At 36.5% G+C, this 24,651-nt stretch overlaps 1 protein-coding gene across 3 annotated transcripts in view; it reads left to right on the top strand.

The window, feature by feature from the left end:
• RALGAPA1 (Ral GTPase activating protein catalytic subunit alpha 1) overlaps nt 1–24,651 on the top strand; it is a 131,108-nt gene that overhangs the window by 87,294 nt on the left and 19,163 nt on the right. For all 3 annotated transcript variants that reach the window (XM_062623404.1, XM_062623417.1, XM_062623408.1), the window contains 3 exons: nt 1,276–1,431; nt 8,481–8,639; nt 10,547–10,674. In XM_062623404.1, coding sequence (XP_062479388.1) covers nt 1,276–1,431; nt 8,481–8,639; nt 10,547–10,674 — 443 coding nt within the window. The remainder of the gene's footprint in view (nt 1–1,275; nt 1,432–8,480; nt 8,640–10,546; nt 10,675–24,651) is intronic.

Genomic DNA, 24,651 nt, shown 5'->3' with positions numbered 1-24,651 from the left:
CCCCAGCCGGCAACTAAATACCACACAGCCACTTGCTCACTTCTCTCTTCCCTTCATCCCCTCACCCGCCATGGAACGGGGAAGAGAATCAGAAAAAGGTAAAACCTGTGGCTCAAGATAAGAACAGTTTAATTGAAATAAAGATAACAATTATAATGTTAATAAATAATAAGAATAGGGAAAAGAGAGAGAGGAATAAAACCTAAGAAACACAAGTGATACGCAATGCAATTGCTCAATACCTGCTGACTGATACCCAGCCCATCCCCGAGCAGCGATCAGCCCTTTCCCGGCCAGCTCCCCCCAGTTTATATACTAGGCATGACGTGCTGTGATATGGAATACCACTTTAGTTAGTTTGGGTCAGGTGTCCTGTCCGTCCTTCCTACTGTTCCCCTCCTTACGAGCAGAGCATGAGACACTGAAAATTCCTTGATCAGGATAAGTGCTGTTAAGCAACAACTGAAACACTGGTGTGTTACCAGTAGTATTCTCAGACTGAAGCCAAAACACAGCACTGCGCCAGCTACTAGGAAGAAAATTAACTCCGTCTCAGCTGGAACCAGGACAAACATCTAGTATTTTAACCTCTTAGCATTAAATTCTGAATCTTTCACTAACAGAAAAGCAGATATATATCCCATATGGGCAGAGATTAAATGTATTCACATCTGAGATTCAACGTTCCTTAGGCAGTTTTAAATGTGAAATAGCACATTAAGTGTGCTTATTTATTTGAGGGTCAAAATATTTCCCATAGAACTAAGACTTATAAACTTAGTTATGAATTATCACTTAGTTTCCTGTAATTTTTTTCATATTCAAAGAAAGAATATTTCTCAAGAAAAAACATATGGAAGGTAACAAGATGATGTAAAATTTTTGCCTCTCAGGAATTTTTTCAGAGCTTAGATCAAGGCTGATGTAGTAACGGAGAATTTTAAAAAGTTAAAAAAGCACATGTAAGCAACTGGTCAGGGAATAATGCAGTAAATACTCATTTACACGGCCTTTTCTTTTCTTTACCCTCATCTTCCCAGCAGCATCTGTGGTGACAGTGGAATATAGAATGCCCCTGCACTCCAGTAGATGTCCAGTCTAGTTGGCAAGTCTGAGCTCTTCTGGAAAAACCTAACTGTACTGTTGTGAAAAGTAACTTCACTTTAAAAAATATGGTTGAAAGCACATTTTAAAGTATAGAGAATGCATTTATCATCTGATTTTTTTTTTTTTTTTTTTCCCCTTCCCCTAATGCTTTCTGTGTTTTATTTCTAGGTAAATCTCACAAACCATTGGGGCTTCATGGGAGGACTGCAAAAAAACAAAAGCACTGGATTGACCACTCCATATTTTGCTACCTCAACAGTAGAAGTAATGTTCCATGTGTCAACAAGAATGCCTTCTGATTCAGATGACTCTTTAACAAAAAAGGTAGGTGATTCTGAATAACAGGTTTTCTTTTTATAATAATCCTAGAGAAAATAAGAGTCAAAGAAAACTAACTTTTTCTGAAAAATCATAAAATATAATTTTATAATTTATTTACTGTTATAAAACACTTTTACCTGCTAATCTCTAATTTTGCGATACTGGTGATCTTTGCCATCATTGCAACTGTTGTCAGGATCACTATTGTCAGGATCACATGTATAGTGATGAAAACTACAGGGAGGTAATGGTCTGTGCAGAAGAAAAAGCATTACATCTGAGTGATGTTTTTAGTACTTCCAGACTTTAAATGCCGATTAGTAAATATGTGGTGAGTACTTTCTAACGTGACTTTTTATTCAAGCAGGAGCCACATGATGGCTATTAACATAATTTTACCTTTTAAAAAAAGTTTAAAATATAAAGAATTCAGCAATGTTAATTGTAGATAGGGTGTTTTGTCTCAGAGCAGGCACAGACGCTCAGAAGTGATATGATCTCTCATAGGCACATTAAGAAAAAATGGTTTGCTGTATTGGCATTTTTTTTTTTTTTTTAGAATTTAATAAATTCCACATTAGTGATAGTAAGTTACAGTCTCGAACATGTGTCCTATTATAAATGAACAATTGGCTATCATTAGACTGTCCCCTGTCCTGCATACATACATCTTCAGATGTGCTAATCCGTTCAGTAGACACGTTAATGAGCACTGGTTGAAGTGTAATATTGGAGGAACTGAAGCTGGTTGACCTTAGCATGGAGCTTAATACTTGTAATTAAATTAGACAGTAGACAGTTAGTAAAAAGAGAAATAGCCATGCCTCTGGCAAGCTTCAATTATTAATGACTTTTTTGTTCTTTGTGTTCAACTTGAAGAAAAAATATTATAGTTATCATTATTACTATAGACTGCCTATGAATTCTGACTTCTCACTGTTGCATCTTAGGTTGTTTGGTTTAGTGGTTTGTTTATTTGAGGGGGAGTGTTTTCTAAAAAATGGGTGGTTTTCTATGTCTGTAGTACTGGGCCCTTTCTGTTCTTTATTTCCTGAAATAGAGTAAGGATAATACTTAGGTTGTAGAATGATTTATAAAATTGGTTCTACAGCAAAAATAACTAACTTTAAAACAATACTGTTGCTATTGCTCTAGTATAGAAGAACAGTGTGTATATATTTTTTCTAAGTTTATTGGCTTCTGCATTTTTTAAAAGGAACTTTTTTGATAAAACACGGCTTGTAATTATCCTTACGATATTTGTTTATAATCTGTTTGAATGCAAGCATTAAGAAGTGTTGTTAAGGGGGAAGATAGGTCACAGTGAAATTTAATTAATGATAAATAATTTGAAAATGCTGTGGACTTCAGCAGAACACAGGCAAGATCTGATGTCTGATTCTGGGAGCACCTTGTATCTACATAGAATCATAGAATCATAGAATAGTTAGGGTTGGAAAGGACCTTAAGATCATCTAGTTCTGACCCCCCTGCCGTGAACATCATCTATATCTGTTCCTGACAGGCAAGGTTCAGTGCTGTCCAGGCATCCTCTGATTCAGCTTGTGAAAATGGTATCAGCTGGACTTTTTAACTGTTCCAGCTTGCCCCAGGCCTGCTTCTCTCCTTCTTTGTCAGTAATTTGGAATATTTGAGGTCTGTGTCCATCTACTATATGGATGCATAGTGTATCAAAAGATTGGGATTATATCTGTAGCTCGGCTCCTGATGGACTGTATAATGAAGCCACTTTATTTCTGTGTGACTTACTTTCCTTCTCCTGTGATTAGTTTTTGTTCTTTTCAAGCCTGGTTTCTCCATGAATGGAGGCTTGAGAGTCTGCTTTTATGTCTGTCCTCCCTTCCCTCACACCTTTTGCCCCATTTCAATCAAATTTCGTAAGAGACGTGTTTCAAGGTGTTCATTTCATGTATGTTTTATGAGGATAGGCTAAGTAAAGGACGAGAGAGATTCTTAGTGTTCCTACTCCACAGGTAAAAACTGCATGAGAAGAAGCATTAGACATTAAGGAACCAGCACCAGAGAGAGAGGCTATGCAAATCATCCCAAATGTGAGAAAAGCATGAACTCAAGTTTTCATCTTAGGAGAAACCAGCAAGTGGTATCAGGGAGACAGGAATAGGAAAACAGTCTTAATTCTTTTACTAGTGGTACAACTACTGGTGCTGCTTAGATCGAACACATGAGCAAAAGGAATGTGTTGAGATCCTTTCCAGCTCTCACACATTATAGGGGACCTGAAAATCATTTGAGAGCTGTGTGTGTTACAGGTGAATTGTTCTGAGTGCATTCACTGTTTGTGACCTCCAGAGAAAGTTGAGTTTTGAGCATCTCTACAGGTCTTTCATGTGCTTTCTTTGTCTGTTTCATTCAATAGGAGAAAACCAAGCAAAATTGCAGTAGTTGGCTTAGAACTGCTGCTGCTTTTTATATTTTAAATGTGCCTAGAGGTGCATGATAGGTTCATCTTATAAATGGAAATTAAATTAAATTAAAACAAAACTTCTTCCTGCCAGTCGAGCCACTGCAAAATCAAGATTCTGCTGTTTCGGAGGCTAAGCGAATTTTAAACTTATTTTCCATCAGTCTTACAGAGTAGTCAATAAAACTTTTAAGCATCTTGGATACCTCATACGCATTTGTTTCTGAAGATATGAACAAGAGCAAGAGAAGCCATGAATTCACAGAGAACAGATAAAAAATTTCTGAATGTGTAAAGGAACATAGCATTGAAATACATATATGAAATAGGTATTTAATTTGCAAATAGTAAATTCAAATTTAATGCTGATAATGCAGTCCATTTTGTTTTTCTCAGAATTGAATGTCAGAGTAAGAAGTAGTTACACTACCCTTACAAGAATAAACTTGCAAAGAATATAATCAGGATTAAATGAGACTGTGAAGACTCAGTTCACAGAGTGAGAAAGCTCATGTATGTGCCTCTACAGCTTATCACCCGTCTAGCGCTTCCTTCCTTAGCCTGATGAAGCAGTGGAGGAGTTGTAGGTGAGAATGTTACACACAAGATATGTAAATAAAAAGTAGTAATGTGGTTAATGATTGGAATACTAATTCATGATCCTAGGTTATGTGTGATAATTTTCCTAACCATATGAAAGTTTTATAGCTCCCAGTATTTATAGCTTTTTTGTTTTTTTATTGTGGTATTAACAGGTATTTGGTACTGGAAGGTTTATAGATGTAAATTAGTAGTACAACTTTATTTGGAGTTACAATTACATAAATGTATTGCTTTAAAAAAACAAAAGCAGAAACAACACAACACACACACACACAAACCAAACCACACAAAAAAAAAAAAACACACCAAAAAAAAACAACCAACAAACAAAAAAAAACAACCCAAAAAAAGCCCAGAACAAACACACCATAGTTATAGGCGCAAAGTTGTGTGGTAAATTCAACTAGAGGGTATGTATGCTGTAGGCAGCAGCGCTGCTTACATTTAATGGGCGAGAGTAGCTGCATTAAGCCATTACTTCAGATGTTTCTGCTCCTTCCATTCTTTTTATAATAAACACTTTCATTTTGAAGAAAAAAAGTTGGGGCTAGCTGTTGTATCATAAGAAAACGTAATAGCCTTTTTTCTCCCTCCTTTAGGTAAGTAGGTATTAGAAATTACAGTAATTTTGGCAAGAGTTCAAGGGTTAATGTAAGATAAATAAAAGGAATTTTCTGTAAATTGAGCCCTGCATTATTTCACTTGTCTTGGCTTTCCAAACCTAACTCATTTAATTTTAAAAAGTAAATACTTAAATTCTTCCTGACAGCATGCTTTGCTTTTACTATCGTTTATTACTTCAATTATACTTGGTATCACTTAGAACAATCTGCCATTTGGAAATTTCAGTATAGCCTGCAGCTTAGTATTAAGTCTGGCTGCTATTGTAACATGTACAGCATATGACACTAATGTATCAAAATTAGATTTGATCATCCCTCCTGGTTATATTTATTTCACATTTCTTTTGTATTCAGTTAACATAAACGTATTAGGAGAGCTGACACATGGTGATGGCTATACAGTAAGAATATTTTAAAGTATTTTGAGTTAAATTTGAAATTTCAGGTAACCTAACAGTCGGTCATTTTTATATATTTGTTTTAACAGAGTAGAGTTTCAAAGCAAGCCTAAAAAAAATCTGTTTGTCTCTGACATCTCCTCAGGGCTGTCTTCCCGACAGCTCAGGTTTAAAATGGCTAAAGCAGAGCTCTTAATCTCTCTCATTGCCACCTTTCTGGATCACCACGGATAATACAACCATTGTGCCTGTCACTTGTACCCATAACCTAAAATCATCTTTAATTTGGCCCACTTTCAGGATTCTTACATTGTTCTTAAGACTGTTCTTTTTTTCTACCCAGTATTTCTTGCAACATAGGCTTTCCATACACACAGTTAAAATTAACCCATTATATACTAAACTGTTGTTTTGATTGCTGAACCTTCCTTTCTCTGGCCTTGACACTTTCATTCTTGAAGAGTGCTGCCATAAAAGATATTCTTCTAAGCTTTAATGCCTTTTTACAGTTCCTTTGCATTTGTCCCTCTCAATTTTGTGTTTTGCCTTATACTTAGATAATAAACTCTCTAGAGCAGTTTGACCTGCATTTTATGCAGTATTTAGCATTTTAGAATACTGGTGTGTAACCTATAGTTCCAGGTGTTTCAGCTATAGCGTATTACAGGTTACTTGAAGTATAACATTATTTTAGAGCTTTTTATTATTTATATTATTGATGTGCTTTACATCTCTAATAAGGTTTTGCACTGTGTTTCGCTTACTGTAGGCACATAGGAAGTTGTAAATTTAAGAAGACAAGGTCAGGAAATCAGTGTGAAGATGTAGTTTTACACAGCTGGTGGTGAGTTTTGAGTAGCCAGTGATACAGATTTCAGTCTCAGCATTTGTTCATTCTGTGTGCACTAAATCTGATTCTTCTAGAGAACATTGAGGACACAACTTCTTGGGAAACCACACTGCTGTCCCCCTTTTAGGTTTTACTAAGCAGAGGTGATTGTAGCTCAGTATTTTTGTCGCACTTGTGTTCAGGACATGAATTCTAGGATGCTTCCAATTCAGTACAAAGACATGAAGAATCCAGCTAAAAGAGGTCAGGCTCTGGCTCTCCTGTGGTGTAACAAGTACAGTAAATAATGGATTCTCCAAATGTTTGCTTTGCTTGCAGGAGAGCTGTCCTACCTTCATCCACCTCTGCTCATTGAAACCTAAAGGAGAGACAGCAACATGGTCACATTTCAACAGATAGTTTGACTGTCACTTCACCACTGAAAGTGTGAAAGGTTCAGGCCCTCAGAACAATTCCACAGTTGGTTGTCTTTTATGATGTTTGTCATTGTTGGGTGTCATCCAAGGTTTCTGCAGCTGGTGTTTGTGTATTGCACATCAGTCATTCAGGTTGCTGCCTGGTTTTGTTCTAGTCCAGTCAAATAAAACTCTGCGTAGTGAAAGTTGTTCTAACCAATTCTTTTGTGGGCTGCATTTACAGTTGGCACAAGATCATCCCTAACTAAGTGTTGTTCAAAGTAATTCAGCCATCTACAAAAGAGGCAAGAACAACTCACTTTGAAAGAGCTGCAGTCATTGTAGATTAGATGTATCTGTTATCTGGTCCAGGCAAAACAAATGACTTGTTGAGCATCAGACAAGATTTAGGGTATTGATGCTATCTATCCTTTGCCCAGTCCAGCACCTTGTTTTTCTGTCTCATACAATTTCAAGCTAGCAGAGAAGAGGTAGCTTCTTTTTTTCCTGTTTCTTTTTTGTTTTTTTTTTTGTTTGTTTGTTTAAGTCTGCTGCTGGACGACCTGTGTAAGCTTTCAGATAAGGCAGAGATAGCATTCCAGGAGGTTTTGTAATCTAAACAAGTGAATACTTGCAATGACATTTTTCTCATGACTGCATGTTTGTTTTGCTGTTATTTAAAGTGCAGTTACATTCTGTAAATGAGTTCAGAAAATTGTTGCCTTTTTATATACAATAATTTCTTGTAAGCGCTCAGGTTAGTGTCTGCATGTTACCTGTTCACAGTGCTGTCCTTTGAATACTATCAAGGCAATTGTTCAACAAATTCTACCTATCTAAAGCTGGGCAAACAAAGTGATAACTGTGGGTAAAGACAACTGTCAGCTATAACTGGTGATGCACAAGGAGGAAAAAAAATGTGATTCCAACTTGAATTTTCAGAAATAGCGTTTACTGGAAAGAAACTCACATTTAATAATCTGAATATATTTGATCAGTATATGGAAAGCCTCTCTCCATGATGTTAACATTTGTTTATCAGATGGTAATGTTTAGCAGAAGGAGCATTTTGGAGCTTTAGTGCAGATAATTCCAAGGAGTTCAAGATACTCCTTAATCTGGTTATATGATTACAACTGAGGGTACAGCATGCATTTTGAGAAATCCATTTGGCCATTATGAGCCAAGTCAAGAACTATTTGGGATTTTTCAGGAGTGGGGTGTTTTTTGTTGGTTGGTTGGTTGGTTTTTTTTTCTTTTTTTTTTTTTTGTAGTAGTAGGCAGCTTGGAATTAAAATGATGTCGTTAAAGACTGCTTGGATATGCAGCTTTTAAACAAATTCATTCATATACTTTAAAAGTTCATATATAATTCAGTAATTTACTGCCTGTTTCTGATGGCAATCTTGAAAGCATTCTAATAAATAAGATTAATCACTCTGCATTTTTGAGAATAATATCAACAAAATTTTAACATTCAGTAGAAAACCAGATAATTGACATATGTGTTAATTTAAATAGACACTGGCACCAATGTATAAAAATCTGTAGCACAAACCAATACTGTAAACTAATACTGTCATGGAAATTGTAAGAGAACTATAGTGTAAATTGGTTATTTTATTCATTTTTCTTCATTTCTTTTTAGTGGGTTTGTTCTTTTGAAGTGCAAGCATTTAGTATAGCTGTTTAGCTATAGAATATATTCAAACTGATGGGGTTTTATCCCTACTTTTCCAGCTAAGACATTTAGGAAATGATGAAGTACACATCGTCTGGTCAGAGCATACTCGGGATTACAGAAGAGGAATAATTCCAACAGAATTTGGTGATGTTCTTATAGTTATCTATCCCATGAAAAACCATATGTTCAGTATCCAGATCATGAAAAAGCCTGAGGTAAGGTGGTTTTGGTTCTTTTTCTTTCACATTTCATTTGTATATTTAATATCAACTGAATTTTGTTCATAATCTGAGTTTTTGCTGTAATACATAGATCCAACAAGGTGATGTGTCTTTAACATTGACAGTTGCAGTGATGGTAGAAGGAAGAGGAAGCGCACAATTCATAGTAAAACCAGTAACTTGAAATTGTAAAGGCCTGATCCTGTCAAGCGTATCTGCTAACATCATAAACTGGAAACAAAGCTAGAATATTCTGCATAATCATTTAAATATTAAGATAAACTTGGCAAACTTTTTTATCAAATTTGATACCTGACTGTGGTGGTTAAATAATAGTCTGCTCCAGTTTATCCATCTCCATGTCATATTTTCTTCTGAAAGCTAGTTTTCCCTTTCTCCTTGACTCCACACAAAAATTTGGAGTTTAATTAGGCAAAGCAAGGCCATTCAGCTCTTAGGCATATGAGCACTTTTTCTAATGACTGTTCCTCAAATGTCTGTACTGACCATGTTCTTAAAACAGTGGTTTAGGGTAGCAAATACTGACTGAGTAAAAGTAGTCAGGAGGGTTTGACCTGCATACATTCTGTGTGTGAAGCCACTTGCCATAAATGTCTATACTTCAAATATTCTTTCTAGAAACAGTAATAGTAATAAATGAGGTATGGCAGAAATAGGGTTCCCCTATAGGATGACGGCCTTTATCTGTCAATAGGCATGAAATGATACACAGTACATCGTCTTGTTATTGCTGGTTATGTATAGTTTTAATATTGCTTTTACTATTTTAAATATAAAGAGTTGTTATTATTGGAAATGTGCAGGTTAAAAAGGAAAAGAAAACTAAGAGCAGGTATTGTTGTTAGTCCAAGAAGAGGTCCTTGTATATGAAAGAAGATGTAACTTCTATCAGATTTTAGTGTTCTCAAAACTATGTTAAATGACTGATGGAGAAAATAATACCGGGATCTAAAATCCCTTTGCAGCATTGGTTTCATCTGATCAGGAAGAATATTTAGTGTACACTCTGCTCCCTTTGCTGACCTGATACACAAACGTTGCTCTTCTTCACATGCCTTATGCTAGCAACTGCAGAACTTTATTCACACATACAGGAAATTAAGATATTTAATAGAGGGTTTTGTTTTGGTTTCTTTTGTGGTTTTTTTAACTAGACAGTTATGCTTGATCAGAGAGAAATTATTGCCAAAACATAAGATCCATCTGTTCTGTAAACTGTTTGGGTGCTACCTATAATAAACATCAAGGTTTTCTGCTGATCTCACAAATAAGGCCTTCCACTTAGGGTTCAAAGAGGCTGAACTTTCACCACAGATTTCTCCTGTAAAGGGCTTACAATCCATTTCTATGGATACCATAGAAAGGAAGAAGAACAGGTAGAAGAATAAAAGAAAATGGAAGGTGAGGGTATGTCCACCAGTAATTGTATGGCAGTTGCACACTGAGTTGGTCCTTACGCACATGTTCTATCTAAAGCCATGATAAATATTACTTAAAAATGTGAGTAATTATTCCTTTTGCTTACTACCACCTACAATATTGTCATTTAGCCTTTCAACCTCATAAACATCGTATGTATGACTGTTCCTAGGATTTTGGCAGCAAATGTTGGAAATTAGCTTTGATGAGACATAGCATTCAAATGGTTGCTTAATTTTCTTCAAATGCTGTGTTATCTGTTACCAAGGTTATCAAGCAGTTATATGGCTGTATATTTCCACAAGAGAAAAGGTCTGTCATGGAGCACAATAACTGGTCTGATTATCTAGCAATGAGAAGGGGAAAAAAAGATATATTTGAGTGCTCTATTGTTAATGTTGATTGCTAATTGTTATAGCTAAGATCTTGCTTTATATTGAATTTCTTAATTTTTTGTTCAGGTTCCATTTTTTGGTCCACTCTTTGATGGTGCTATTGTGAATGGAAAAGTTCTTCCTATTATGGTTCGTGCAACAGCTATAAATGCAAGCCGTGCATTGAAATCGTTAATACCATTATACCAAAACTTGTATCCTTTCACCCAAATGGTTTCCAAGGCATATACATTTCCCTGCAGTTCTAAAGATATGATTTTCTTGTTTTATGTCATCTTATGTATTTGTTGGATTAATATAGGGTAATTTTATAATTTTTTTCCTGGTGATGGTGCCTTTAGGGAACATAAACCTATAGAAGAGTATTCAGATTACGGCCAGGTTTTTTAATTGAGTGAAAAATAGATTCAGTGCTGAAAAATTGCCTGTTTGTAATGTTTTATAACATGTACATATCACTTTTTCTTAGCAAAATTATTTTAGTGACCATTTTGTGAGTAGTTTTTTCGAAAATAGCAATGTCATAGTGTTACTAATCTTTCTTAATGGTATTAAATATTTATCCAGTATTAATATGACTTAGTTTCGTTGTCTAGTTCCAAGAAGGATGTGAATGCTGCTTTCCATCAGGATGTGATATTTGTTACATTTTCATCATACAGGTTTTTTTTATTCAGCTCAGAATACAAAATTGTTGTCAAAATAGTAACAGTGTCTTTGTAAAGATGTCAGAAGTTATCTCACTTTTTAGGAGGAGGGGAACTGAAATTGTAATTTTCTGAAAGGGCTGCTCTTGGAAGAATAGATTTACCAACCAGAAATTAAAAAACGTAAGGTAAGTCAAGTCACCTCTACCTCTCCCCTTCTTCAGAATGAGTTCTGTTATATATCTGTTAGTTAAATCAAGAACATACTGTTTTTAAATTTCCCAAACTGAAAATAAGTTTAAATTTTGATCCAAAAGAAATTCAATTCTTACTTTCCACCCAAGCTGTAGATACTTTTATTTGTCATGTGATAGATTGCTGCTAAAAGACTGTTTTTTTTCTAAGGTTGATTGTTAGTACTTGAAGGTTGTATTAGATATAATGAAGTGGATTTACAGATGAATGATGGATAGTGTTTGATGTGATCGCATTAAATGACGTTTGTGCCATTTCTTTAGATGACATGTTGATTCATTGTATTTTTATGTTTAGAAAGGTCCGATCTTTTTGCCATTACTCAAGTGGTTTAATCAAAGAATTTCAGATGTATTATCATCATTATACCATGAAAAGTGATGGCTTATAACATTATATTGATGTATAGTGGTGAGCAGCTGGAAAACAATTTACTTTGAAATAGCAAACTTCTAGTATCAAAAAAAACCACAAACGTGTATGTTTAAGCTTCTTTACAGAATATGGAAGTTATAATAAATACCCTGGACATAGCTTCCCAAGTCAATGTCTAGGAATTTGCTGGTTCCTAAAAGCTGTATATTGCCCTTTTAATTCAGTTCTCCAAATTGTTGGGGTTTTATATGCATCACAGCACTGCATGTAATTCATTATATAATTAATGGCCTCTGTTAGCATACTGATAATTTGTCTCCTAATATGGCTAGCATGATAACTGGAAAGCGTTACCTGTGTTTAAGATGAGATAGTATTTGGTTGGTACGTTTTGCACCATCACTTAGTAAGCTTATGAAGCACCAGTTGATTGGGCACTGATGTTAAAGGATGACTTTAAGTAGTGTGTAGAATTCTTTTTCCACCTGGCTTGGAGTGCTTTGTTTAATACTTTAAAAACTAGAATGGGGGTGTGGGCAGTTCTTTAAAAGCTGTTTGCTTGGCATGAAATTAGAAAAAAATTTACAAACTTTCCTGGTTTGAATTAGGCTATGGTGGAGTCAGCTGTCAGTGGAGAACAGCAAAAAAATGTTATACTTCAAAGCTTGGTCTAACCCTCAGTGGTTTAAAAAGGTCTTGATTAAAAACGTCATGGACATGCTCTTGGTGTTCATCCCATGTCCAGATTTGAGGTCAGGAAGGAATTTCCCTCAAACAAGAATAGCGAAGACTCATGGGTGTTTCCTGTAACATGGACATGGTCTGTTAACGAGGAATATTTGAAAATTGAATCTAATTATGATCCTGCAATAGCAGGGAATTGAAGACGTCAAGGATTGTCTTTAGTGTCTCCCACTTTTTTCCTCTGGCATATTTTAGCTATGGCTGTAGCAGTTCACTACTGGCTTTTAAGTTTGTTGTGGACTGAAAGGCATGGGGGCCAAGAGCATTTGATGGTCTGTGGTTAAATAGCTTTTCTTGAGACCCTGCCAGACTTAATGTCTTTTGCAGAAGACAGGACTCATTGTCCAAGGTGGTCTTTCCTTGTGTTGTTGCTGGAGCAAATTAAAAGAGGGCTCACAATGGTGAAAACAGTATGTTCAAAGAGGGGAGGATAAAAGGAACAGAAAAGCTATTTTTTTTGGAAGGTATGCCAAAAGCAGAGACCCAGACTGGTAAGTGAAGCTGATAACCAAAACTTCCCACACGTCCAAGACCATAATGGTGTCAATGAAAGAGAATTATGAAGTGATCTGCTTGAAATTAATTTTTACTTACTCATGAGTATCTAATATACCAGTGTTATTTTATTAGGAACTTTGATGATGGTTAGTAGAAATTCAGCTGAATGTGGTTCTTGAGGAAACAAGAATACTTGAGACTGCTGTCAAACAGAACACATTTAAACCCCTATGCTTCTATGTTAGATCTCGTTTTCCCGTAGTAGACCAACAGAATTAGTTTCAAAGCCAGCATCAGCATATGGATGTCTCAGTGCCTGCAGGTGTGTGGTTCAGTTGACTGTGCTGTGTAATACCTGGTGGGCACCTTTTAACTCAGTGTCAAGTTAATGATACAGTAGGTATGTGCTTATCTATTTTTGAGGAATATTTACAATGGCATAGTGAAGGTATGTGTTGATAGATCAAGGGAAACACTTAATTAGACTGTGTTGATTTGCTTGCATATGGGATGTGAAGAAAATAGCACTGAGTTTGACCCTCCTTCTTCCAAGGAGTGTTCACTTGTCTTCTGAGTTAGTGCATTTTCTAAGTGCAGGCCTGACTGAAAAAAATCAGCTGTCATTTGTAATCAGCAGGGATATTCAGTCCTCTTCATGTAACCTGATTGCAACTTTTTCCTTATTGCGGTAGTCTGTTAATGATGATGTGGCAATGGGTAGTATGTGTGAATAGTATAATAATGGTTGCGTGGATACAAGAAATACTGCTCATCTCCCTTTTAGTCTGCCCCAACTTTGAGCATGTATTGTACAGGCTGAAGCAGCTTTCTGAGATTGACATATTCTGTCAGTCACCATGCTCTTTCTGATATTGACATCTCTGATAACAAACTTAGATAGCAAAACACTTCAAGGATTTGATTGTGTTAATGATATTTAAAGGTTTCATCTGTTTTGTGGTTTTATTCTTTGTTCAGAATACTATAATAATCTGTTTCTGTATTGTAGTATTTTAAGATGAAAAAAATTCTTAAAATTATCAACCAACATGGCAGGTATCCTGCTTTAACTTGATGCTTGACATACTTGTTGCTGCAGCTGTGTGAACAGAATAATTGCCATTTTGAGTACAGTTTCTGCACTGATGTTTGGAATTTGCTTTAGTTCCCCCTTCAAGGATTCTGCACTCCCTCACTATCATTTGGTGGCCTGGCTTTCTTGTACCAGTACTCCCTCACCAACAGGCAGCATATGTGCATGCAGCAGCGACACGCAAAATACAGTCAATTTCACTATGATGCAGAATCAGGAGGCCAATATTTAGGGAATTATTAAATACTCTATTTATTAGATTGCATTGAGATTCCTGATATGAATAGTTTTATTCATGGCTTGCATCTCAGAGCAAGCACTTTGTTACACTCTGAATTCAGAGTCTACCATGTGTGGGAAATGGATCAATACTAAATATTTTGAACAATAGAAAGAGTGGTTTCATATAAAATTTTATGTGAACTTCCTAAATAAACAACAGATGCTAGCCAGATGCCAAGAGGTACACCAAAATAATGTTCTTTACTTGGTTTAGTAAGTACGTCCAGTGATCCAAATTGTTAAAGTTATTGCAACAGAACTGGAAAAATACTATAAAATCTGTGGGAGTGAAATTCCAATTGTGAAACAACTAGTGTTACTTTTTGCACATTGTACACAAATTTTGGAGTGCTGGCAATTATTTCAGGCTATCTGCTCTTCAGATAGTGCAGTTCAGACACCGTGGTTTCTGCCTCATGTAGTATTTCCCTCACAAATGATAGTACATAGTATATAGCTAGACACACAGTAAAAAATCCAATTTAGCATTTTTTAAATCTGATTTTTTTTAATGGAATATAGAAGACTATTTTATCCATAGTCGTCATAGCATGATTTTCACTTATTTATATTCATCTATGAAGTCTCTAGAAAGACCTAATGCCAAGAATTGGCGCTTTTTTTGGCTTTTTTTTTTCTTTGTCATATGAAACAGATGAACTTAGATAGAAAAAATATCTTGCTGTTTTAATAATTCCATCCAAAGAATATTATGTTGCAGAAAATAAATATAAATGATTGGAAAATATTTTTTAATCAAAATTGAAAAATTTTTGGCACTATGTCTAAGCATTTGGTACTTCATGTAGCTAACCTTTTTCGTCAGTTGTCTTCCAGAGAAAAGGAAGATATTAACCCCATATGGTATCTGACAAGACAGTAACTTCTTCATAAATGAAATTTCTTTGAGTGGTTTGTTAAAAGTTTACTCTGTATTAAAAAGTCATAGATCAGAAGAACCTTTCTTCCTTGATGTGATACTCAACTGCCCCAAGAAAGAGTTTTGTTGGAACTGGTAGTGTCACTATTGATAGTGCCTGTTCACCCATCATCTGCCTCATGATAGAATTGCAGACATTGGAAAGCTCATCTTTAAAAATAAAGTGTTGATATAATAATGATATATAAAAATAATGATATGTAGTGAGCAAAGAGTATTAGGGTTCTCTGGCCACATTTACTTCATTTAATTAAAAGTATTTGTTTTGATTTACATTTTTAAAGTGTAATTTGTGCAGATTTTGGAGATTCTTACTGAGACTGGAAATTAGAAGTTAAAAGTTGAAAAGCACTGATTTTGGCAATGCCAATTTCCCTTCCTCTTAGTCCAATAAGTTTACTATCTTATAGATGCATTGAGAAAAAAATGAATAAAGCAATCAGTATGTGTGATAACATTAGTGATAACTTTATATCAAATGGAAAAGGCTTAGGGGGTGCTCCCTCTTAAATGTGTATCATGAATTCATTTTTTACCATGCCACTAATTAATTTTGGTATATTGAAAGGAATAATACAGGGCATTATAGTTGCTCTTCTAATATGTTCTGGATTAGATTTTTTTTTTTTAACTGCTGTATGCAAAGATTCTCAGCAAACTTTGCTATATTTCTGGCAATACAATTTTGATACAAGATATTTAATAATATTTTAACTTGCCTGTTACTGATTTGTCTGTCATAGCAAATGGGAAGGAGCATTTAAAATGATGATTTACACACTTTTTAGATACTATTCTATATGCTTTCAACGAATAATTGAAAATTTCAGAATTTCAGTGAATATTTTTCCAATCTCTGAATTATAACACTGTAGCCTTATCTGAGTTCAAGTGAGAGCCATGGATGAGTTCATCATATGATCCCCGCTGTTTTCCAGAAGAAAATAAGAGTTGTTTCTAAAATCTACTGTTTCACAACAGAAATTGTTTTCCAAGTTCAAGCAAGAATCATAAGGTAGAGAATGTGATGTTCAGTCTTTCGTGTACTTTGATTTGCTCTGTTGTGCTGTTCTCCCAAGTCCTAGTTCTGCTGACAACTTGCTTAGAATAGAATCATAGAATAGTTAGGGTTGGAAAGGACCTTAAGATCATCTAGTTCCAACCCCCCTGCCATGGGCAGGGACACCTCACACTAAACCATGTCACCCAAGGCTCTGTCCAACCTGGCCTTGAATGCCACCAAGGATGGAGCATTCACGGCATCTTTGGGCATCCCATTCCAGTGCCTCACCACCCTTGCAGTAAAGAACTTCTTCCTTATATCCAGTCTAAACTTCCCCTGTTTAAGTTTGAACCCGTTACCCTGGTCCTTTTGCTACAGTCCCTAGTGAAGAGTCCCTCCCCAGCATCCCTATAGGACCCCTTCGGATACTGGAAGGCTGTTATGAGGTCTTCACACAGCCTTCTCTTCTCCAGGCTGAACAGCCCCAACTTTCTCAGCCTGTCTTCATTTGGGAGGTGCTCCAGTCCCCTGATCATCCTCGTGGCCCTCCTCTGGACTTGTTCCAACAGTTCCATGTCCTTTTTATGTTGAGGACACCAGAACTGCACACAATACTCCAGGTGAGGTCTCACGAGAGCAGAGTAGAGGGGCAGGATCACCTCCTTCAACCTGCTGGTCATGCTGCTTTTGATGCAGGGCAGGATACAGTTGTCTTTCTGGGCTGTGAGCACACACTGAAGCCAGCTCATGTTCATTTTGTCATTGACCAACACGCCCAAGTCCTTCTCCACAGGGCTGCTCTGAATCTCTTCTCTGCCCAGCCTATAGCTTGCCTGGGATTTCTCCAACCCTGGTGTAGGACCTTACATTTGGCACAGTTAAACTTCATGAGGTTGGCATCAGCCCACCTCACAAGCATGTCAAGGTCCCTCTGGATGGCATTCCTTCCCTCCAGCGTTATCAACCGAACCACACAGCTTGGTATCATCGGCAAACTTGCTGAGGGTGCACTCAATCCCACTGTCCATGTCAGTGATGAAGATGTTAAACAAGACCGGTCCCAACACTGATCCCTGAGGGACACCACTCGTTACTGGTCTCCAGCCGAACATTGAGCCATTGACCACAACTCTCTGTGTGCGGCATCCAGCCAGTTCTTTATCCACCAAGTGGTCCTTCCATCAAACTGATGTCTCTCCAATTTAGAGACAAGGATGTTGTGTGGGACAGTGTTGAACGCTTTGCACAATTCCAGGTAGATGACATCAACTGCTCTGCCCCTGTCCATCAGTTCCATAGCCCCCTCATAGAAGGCCACCAGATGGGTCAGGCAGGATTTCCCCTTAGTGAAGCCATGCTGGCTGTCACTATGTGGCTTGTTTGTCATGTGCCTTAGCACGCCTTCCAGGAGAATCTGCTCGAAGATTTTGCCAGGCACAGAGGTGAGACTGACTGGTCTGTAATTCCCTGGGTCATCTGTTTTCCCCTTCTTGAAAATGGGGGTTATATTTCCCTTTTTTCCAGTCATCAGGAACTTCACCTGACTGCCATGATTTTTCAGATATGATGAACAGTGGCTTAGCAACTTCATTCACCAGCTCCTTCAGGACCTGATGGATTTCATCAGGTCCCATGGTCTTGCGCACGTTCAGGTTTTTAAGATGATCTCAAACCAGATCCTCTCCTACGGTGGGCCCAAGGTCTTCATTCTCACAGTCCCTGTGTCTGCCTTCCAAGACTTGGGTGGTGTGGTCAGAGGCTTTGCCAGTGAAGACTGAGGCAAAGAAGTCTTTAAGAACCTCAGCCTTCTCCAAATCCAGGGTAGCCAGTTCTCCTGTTAGCTTCCAGAGAGAGCCCACATTGTCCCGAGTCTCTTTTATTTGCAGTGTAGCTGTAGAATCCCTTCCTATTATCTTTAACATCCCTAGCCAAGTTTAATTCTAACTGGTCCTTAGCTTTCCTAACCTGGTCCCTACCTCCCTGGACAGCATCCCTGTCTTCTTCCCAGGCCGCCCATCCTTGCTTCTGCCTTTTATAAGCCTCTTTTTTCGCTCGAAGTTTCCTCAGCATTCTTGATCTTTTAACAATTCAAAATGTAATTAATTAAATGTCTGCATACAGTGATATAACATGAAAAACTGAAGATTTCCAAGGCATTTATAAGTATCTGATTATTTTAATGGGCTGTTCAGGTATTTCCATTTCAAGGAATCGTGTAACAGTTTCTCTCTGCATTATAAGAAGACCTAAATATAAGGGAAAAATTTTATTTAGAGTTGTGTGCATTTGTGCATGAGAGTGTGTGCCTACTAGTAGGTATGCAATGACAGTAATAGCTATTATATTTATAGGACTTTCCACGTAAACTAATATATCCAATTAATGTATTTTCCTTTGATGTCACAAGTATATTTGAGCAAGAGACTATTGTAAGGAAAATTCCAGGAGAACTACGAGAAAGATTTGGTTTCTCTTTAACCATGGATGGCTAACATACATCAGAATGGCAAACCACTAATGCAAAAAAAAAAACAAAAAACCACCAAATGAGCAGTGCTTAAATAACTGCTGCATTTTAGAATGCTTATATTTGATATTTGTGTGTTAATACACTATACAGAAAATTGCTACAGTTTGAAACATAAAGGAATTGTATGCATGATGGCAATGCAGTGGAATAGAATCATCTAAAGTAACTTCTGTATGGATAACATCGCACTGAAGTTTGCCCAGTTAAAGTTGCCAAATGAAAAAACAACTAAGATTCCAAAGCATAAATTGTGCAGTTTATGTTTGTTAAGTATGGTTTGAATCCTGTCTTAGGAACATCTTACCTAACTATGTATTTAATGCTGCTCACTAAATGAGGAGAGTATTGATTGGCATATGCTGCTTAAATCGATCACCTTGACAGCCAGAATTACAGTAATCTGTCAGTATTAATGACTGTCTTTCAAGTCTTGATACCTCTCCTTCACTTGTCTCATCTTGTCTCACTTCTGTTTGAAGTGCATTTTCTTGCAGCCTGTGGTTTTGTCAGGGTAGGTACTTCTGTAGTGTTTTTTTTGTCTCCCGAGTCAAATTTATTGGCTTGATCATGCAATTAGAGTTAAAATGCAACACTAGGGAGCAAAAGTAGGCAGTGTTCTGAGTAACAATTGGACCTCAGAGGTAATGCAAGCCTGTTCTCAGCTATCATTTATTAGTTACCTGTTGAAAGAACAGGATTGTTTTGCACGAAATAATTCCAAAGCATCACTTTAAATGCCTTTGATTCTAGCCACTAGAGACAATTGATTGAACCAACGTTTGTGATGGTTTTTTAAACTCTACCCTAGTTCTTATCATACAGACACTTAAGTAACTGCTGGAGAAATACTTGCAGATACGTGTACCAAGCCACTCGTTTTACTGCATTTTCATGTTGACATACATACACATAATTTCAATTGGTTTTCATGCATTTTTAATGAGGAGTAAATTGAAGTGTCAAAACTTGAAGGCTGTGCTGTAATGTATATTTTCATATATATAGTCTGAGCTTTTTAGCAAAACACACATATATACTTTGATTTAGCAGCAGTTCTGGATTGTACATGTTCAGGTAAATGTATTTTCTTCAGTAATTGCTCTGCTTCTAATCCCACAGAACCTGCTATCTCTACCCCATGTAGCTCTCCTGTGTCTACCTCTTCTTACAGGCTATCTATGAACGAGGATGCTGGAAGCGCTTGTTAAAGAGGTATAGTGTAAGCGCATGGTTTAAAAGGTATTAATGTTGTTGTCATCACAAAATAGCGATGATTTATTTTATAACTAGTAGGTATGGCTTTTTTTATTAGTTACTCTTCCCTAATGAAATGAATGAAACTCTCTTGAAAGTGGTAAAAAAGCAGATTACCAAATGAGACAAAACTGATTGACTCTAGCAATAAAATTTTCTGCTAATAATTGCATTTATAAAAGGCTGAGTGCTCTGTTGATGTTGTAAACAGAGAACTCAGCAACAGATTTGAGTCTCTCAAATCTGGGAGCTCAAATCTTTCTGTACTATTAATATATTTTAGGTTCTTTTACGTCTACATTCTTCCATGAATTGAGTTTACCCATCTGAAGGGGAGTATTGGTTCTACTCATTTCTGTATAAAATATGCGTAGGTTTATGCCACTGTCATTCTGGTTTAGAATAAAAGGACATCAGTGGGCTACTTGTGAAAGGCAGTGAAGTGCTTTATCAGCCTTCAGGAAGTTCTGAATCTGTCAGTACCAATCGCTTGAAGGAGGGGAGTTCTTTGTTACTGCGTCTTTTTAGGATAGGAAATTTTTGTATGCTGTAAGCTGGAAGTTAGTAGAGCAATCATTCTTTCATTATCAAATCTGTTTTAAATGTGAATACACCCCTCTTTTTTAAAAATTTGCAGGGAGAAGCTAGGAGTCCTTAAACTGGAATGAAAAAGATAAACTAGTTTAATCTTTTGCAGATTGATTGCCTTGTACATAACACAAAATGACAGGGTTGTTGTTAATACCTACTTAACCTTTTTAATTAATTAAACATTTTGGGTAACAAAAGCCCTTTGTTAAAATATTAAGACTCTTGCCCCTTAAGGTGTTAAAATTCATGCAGATTTCTTTGATAGCTGTCAGAAGTCTGTGAATAAAATCAGGTAAGATTAAACAGGTTTTCCTGACATTCCTAAGATTTAAACAAAGAAATGTTTTTAAACTATTTAAAAATTTAAATGTTTATGTTGCAAAAGACAGCGTTGTTTATTGGTTTAGTCCTTTCCTAGTCATAATTTCACCCCTAATAACAGAAGTGACTTGCAAACAACTTGGAAGATTTGTATGTTAAAATACTAAAAGATGTGTATATATAAAAAAACAAGTATATACCATTGTGTAGGGTTGATTCTGGTATTTAAATTGGTGGGAAATGTGGGTGATTATTTGTAACAAGCAAAACTAACGAACAGTGATATCTGTGAGACAGAGTGATGTTTTCAAGTGAGTTGAATAAGATATTGGCAAACAGTTTCTGCATCATTCTGCATATGGTAATCAAGAGAGTTGGGTCATGCTTTCCAGTGCCAACAGTGGGATTAGAAGATGATAGGTACCAAAAAAAATGGGGAGATTAATAGAAACTAGCACACTGGTTGTCTTTTGTTCTCTTATAGGTCTGTATTTCAGTTACTGAGAAAAGGAGTTATATATAATACCATTCAGTATATGGAAACATCTAGCAGGAAATGGAATGTACTTCACTAATTAAACAGGTTGAAATTTTAACAAAAAGGATGTATGTATATACTTAATAGAAAAAAAATAACATAAAGCAAGGATTAAAAGTTAGTATTACAGTAATTAGAATTACCATATGGTAGTCGGAAGGACATGAGTCCTAATCATGGCCTGGCCAATCAAATTAATCTCAGTATAGTTTCTGGGCATTGAAAATATAGTTTAATTGCTGATTAACTGCACCTGAATAGATCTGTGGGTCACAAATGTATCTATCTCCTTCTGAATGCTTCTCCTCCCAAACACTGAAGAATGCAGGCTGTTAGAAAATCTTAATTTCTGCTTGCCAAACCCTAGTTACCGTCCATCTGTTCTTGCCAATTGTGGAAAAAGGTCAGTTTTCAGCAAAGCCATGCATTTCACAGAAGGTATGTGAAGTGAAATTTCACAGGGGACATGATGCATCCTGATTCTTAGTGATAAACCTTTGGGGCCAGCAGGGTTGGCATATGGTTCAGCATGATACGAAGGCTTGGGTTCCATGGCTTCACTTCTTTGGCGCAGAACTGATAAAACCTGGCTCTTAAGTATTGTTTCACTGGACACCAATCATGGGCAGCAGGAACTGCCCATTTAACTCTCTGTGGGAAGGAAGCCCAGGCTGTGTTCACAATAGTACCATTGTAGTGCTGCAAACTGCTGTCAACAGCTTGGCAGCACTAGGGAGGAGGGCAAAAGGGGTGCTTTACTAATTGCCCTTCAAAATAAAGAAAGAGGGAGGTAACTGAGGGTTAATATTTGTTTTCTTCATTTAAATAGAAGAAGCCTGTCTTTGAGTTTTAAAAATAATTTTTAAAATCAACTTGGCTGCCCTCCGGAATGACTTATAAGTAGATTATCTCATACCAGAATTGCAGCAACCCAGGGTAAAGCGAAAATACTCTCTTCAAAGAGAGAAGAAAAAAAAGAAAAGTAGTTGTCAAGCTTATTACAATACAGATTGTAATTAATGGCAAAGCTTCTCATTAGAGAAGTTTTCTTTGTTACTATGTAGTGTAGAATTGCAATTTAATACATACCTGTATGTGCAGTCTTTTCACTGGACAATATTTAATATTAATAATAATTTTTACTTGTGTAGTTTTAGAGTCTGTAGGGATGTCTTCATAAAGGGCATTTCCTTTACTGTTTCCTCATCAATTAATATGTCTGTGTATACAGAGAAGGTATTTAAAGTAGAAATTCAAATATTTGAATGTATGAAAACAGCGGGCTTAAACATTCATTCCCTATAACCAGGGAGTGATGAGCCAGTTTTGCTTCTCTGTTTTTACACTCATCAGCCTTAATTACTCGAGTTAAAACTGATGTAGTGCTGAGTGACAGTAGGGATAAATCCTTTCCCAAAATCAGGAATTAGTACGTGGGGCTGCAGTTCCCCCAGCCTGTACTATTTCATGTTATCTGTGGGCAGAAGTGATGACTACAGCACCTTAACATCTGTCATTGGCACCCTTGCAGCATCTTTAATAAACTTCAGTCCGGTGGCCCGCTGGCTGTGCCTGTGCCTCCCCTGCTGCGTCCTGCAAAGCCAGCACAGCCAGGTAAGCGGCTGCATGCCAGCGAGGCTGGCTGCTGGCAGGAGCATTGCTCCAAAGAGTGCCTGAAGCGCTGGCAGCTGTAATGGGCTTCAAAACAATTAGCACAACATACCTTATATGTTCATCGATTGTCTTGGATACATTAGTAAGACAAAGCCTCCCTGGACATTGGAGTAGGAATTCTGCCTGTGTAAGGGCTTCAGCACTGTTTCCTTCACTGTTTTGTTTTCACCTCCACAGCCTGTTACTAAAATATGAATGGGGTATTTGTAAATACTGTAATTTTCTTCTAACCGCACAGTCAGTAAAGTTAATGAGTAATCTGTTACTGTGCTGAGGTATTTGTCCTTGGGATGAGGCTAGTAATTTGTCCTTACTTACCTTTTTAATTTGATGCCACAATGCAGTACCAGCAATGCACAAAACCAACAATGCACAATAAATGGTATCAAAACAGAGATTTGCTACTATATGTTTGTATTAATATGCTCCTGCTATATTTCAAACAGATAATTCATTGAATGCCCATTCTTCCTCTTACTGCAGAGAAGATTATATTTAAGTCAAGATTAATGGGTAGATTCTGATGTTAAAACCCAGTCTCTGAGCCTGTCATTCCCTAGAGGCATATAGTGCATTAGTTTAAGCCAATATGCTGCTTATCATAGATACTATGACACTGTCTTAAATGACAGTTTACTGTACTTTGTTACTGCTTACTCTGGTAATAAAATCACTATATTTTGTTCTCGATAATTACAATATTAAATAGAAACTTAATTGGATTACTGCACATTTAGATACAGATAGCTCTTAAGTAATTGTCCACTGTAAAATTTCTGATACTCATTTTTTCTACCATACAGTGTTTTCTGTCAGTGTCTAAGCTTAATACTTAGTTCAGTCAGCTGAAAAAGTGCTGAAAAGAGATCTGCAGTGGGCTTTTTCAGTGCAAAGGGAGTATCTTTTATCATACAGTTTTTCACCTGAACCTTGTTGGTCTTTAAGTACTTCTGTAAGATGCTTTCATTTGCCAAAGTCCTTAAAATAACATCTGCATTCTACAGAGTTTAAGAATTCAGTAGGATTGTTAATTCAGATTTTTTTTTTCCCCTTAATTTTGAAATTACTAGAAATCTGAGCATCAGATTTGTCATTTTTGCTGCGTTGTGATGATCAAAATTAGAATTTATTCAGTTCAGTAAATACATATATTTATATGGTTATCTTAAAAAAAAACGATTTTTTTAATATAGCTGGGGAGTTTATAGGCTATTCTTATTAGTAATATTTATACTAAAATTTAAAATTTATGTTAAGTCCATTACACTTGCACTTTAATTCTACATATCTTTGTAAGTGCCTTTTGTAAAGGAGCTTGATGCAGAGTGGTTACATTTTTCATTTCATAATTGAGTGTTTTAAGTGGTTAAGCATAGGCCAAATTTTATCCAATTCCCGCTTGTGTTAATGGTGCTACACTCACACT

Source organism: Pezoporus occidentalis, unplaced genomic scaffold (assembly GCF_034315485.1).
Source record: "Pezoporus occidentalis ecotype Australia unplaced genomic scaffold, CSIRO_AGI_Poc_V1 ctg108, whole genome shotgun sequence".
NCBI lineage: Eukaryota > Metazoa > Chordata > Aves > Psittaciformes > Psittacidae > Pezoporus > Pezoporus occidentalis.
This window is presented reverse-complemented; position numbering and strand designations above follow the sequence as displayed.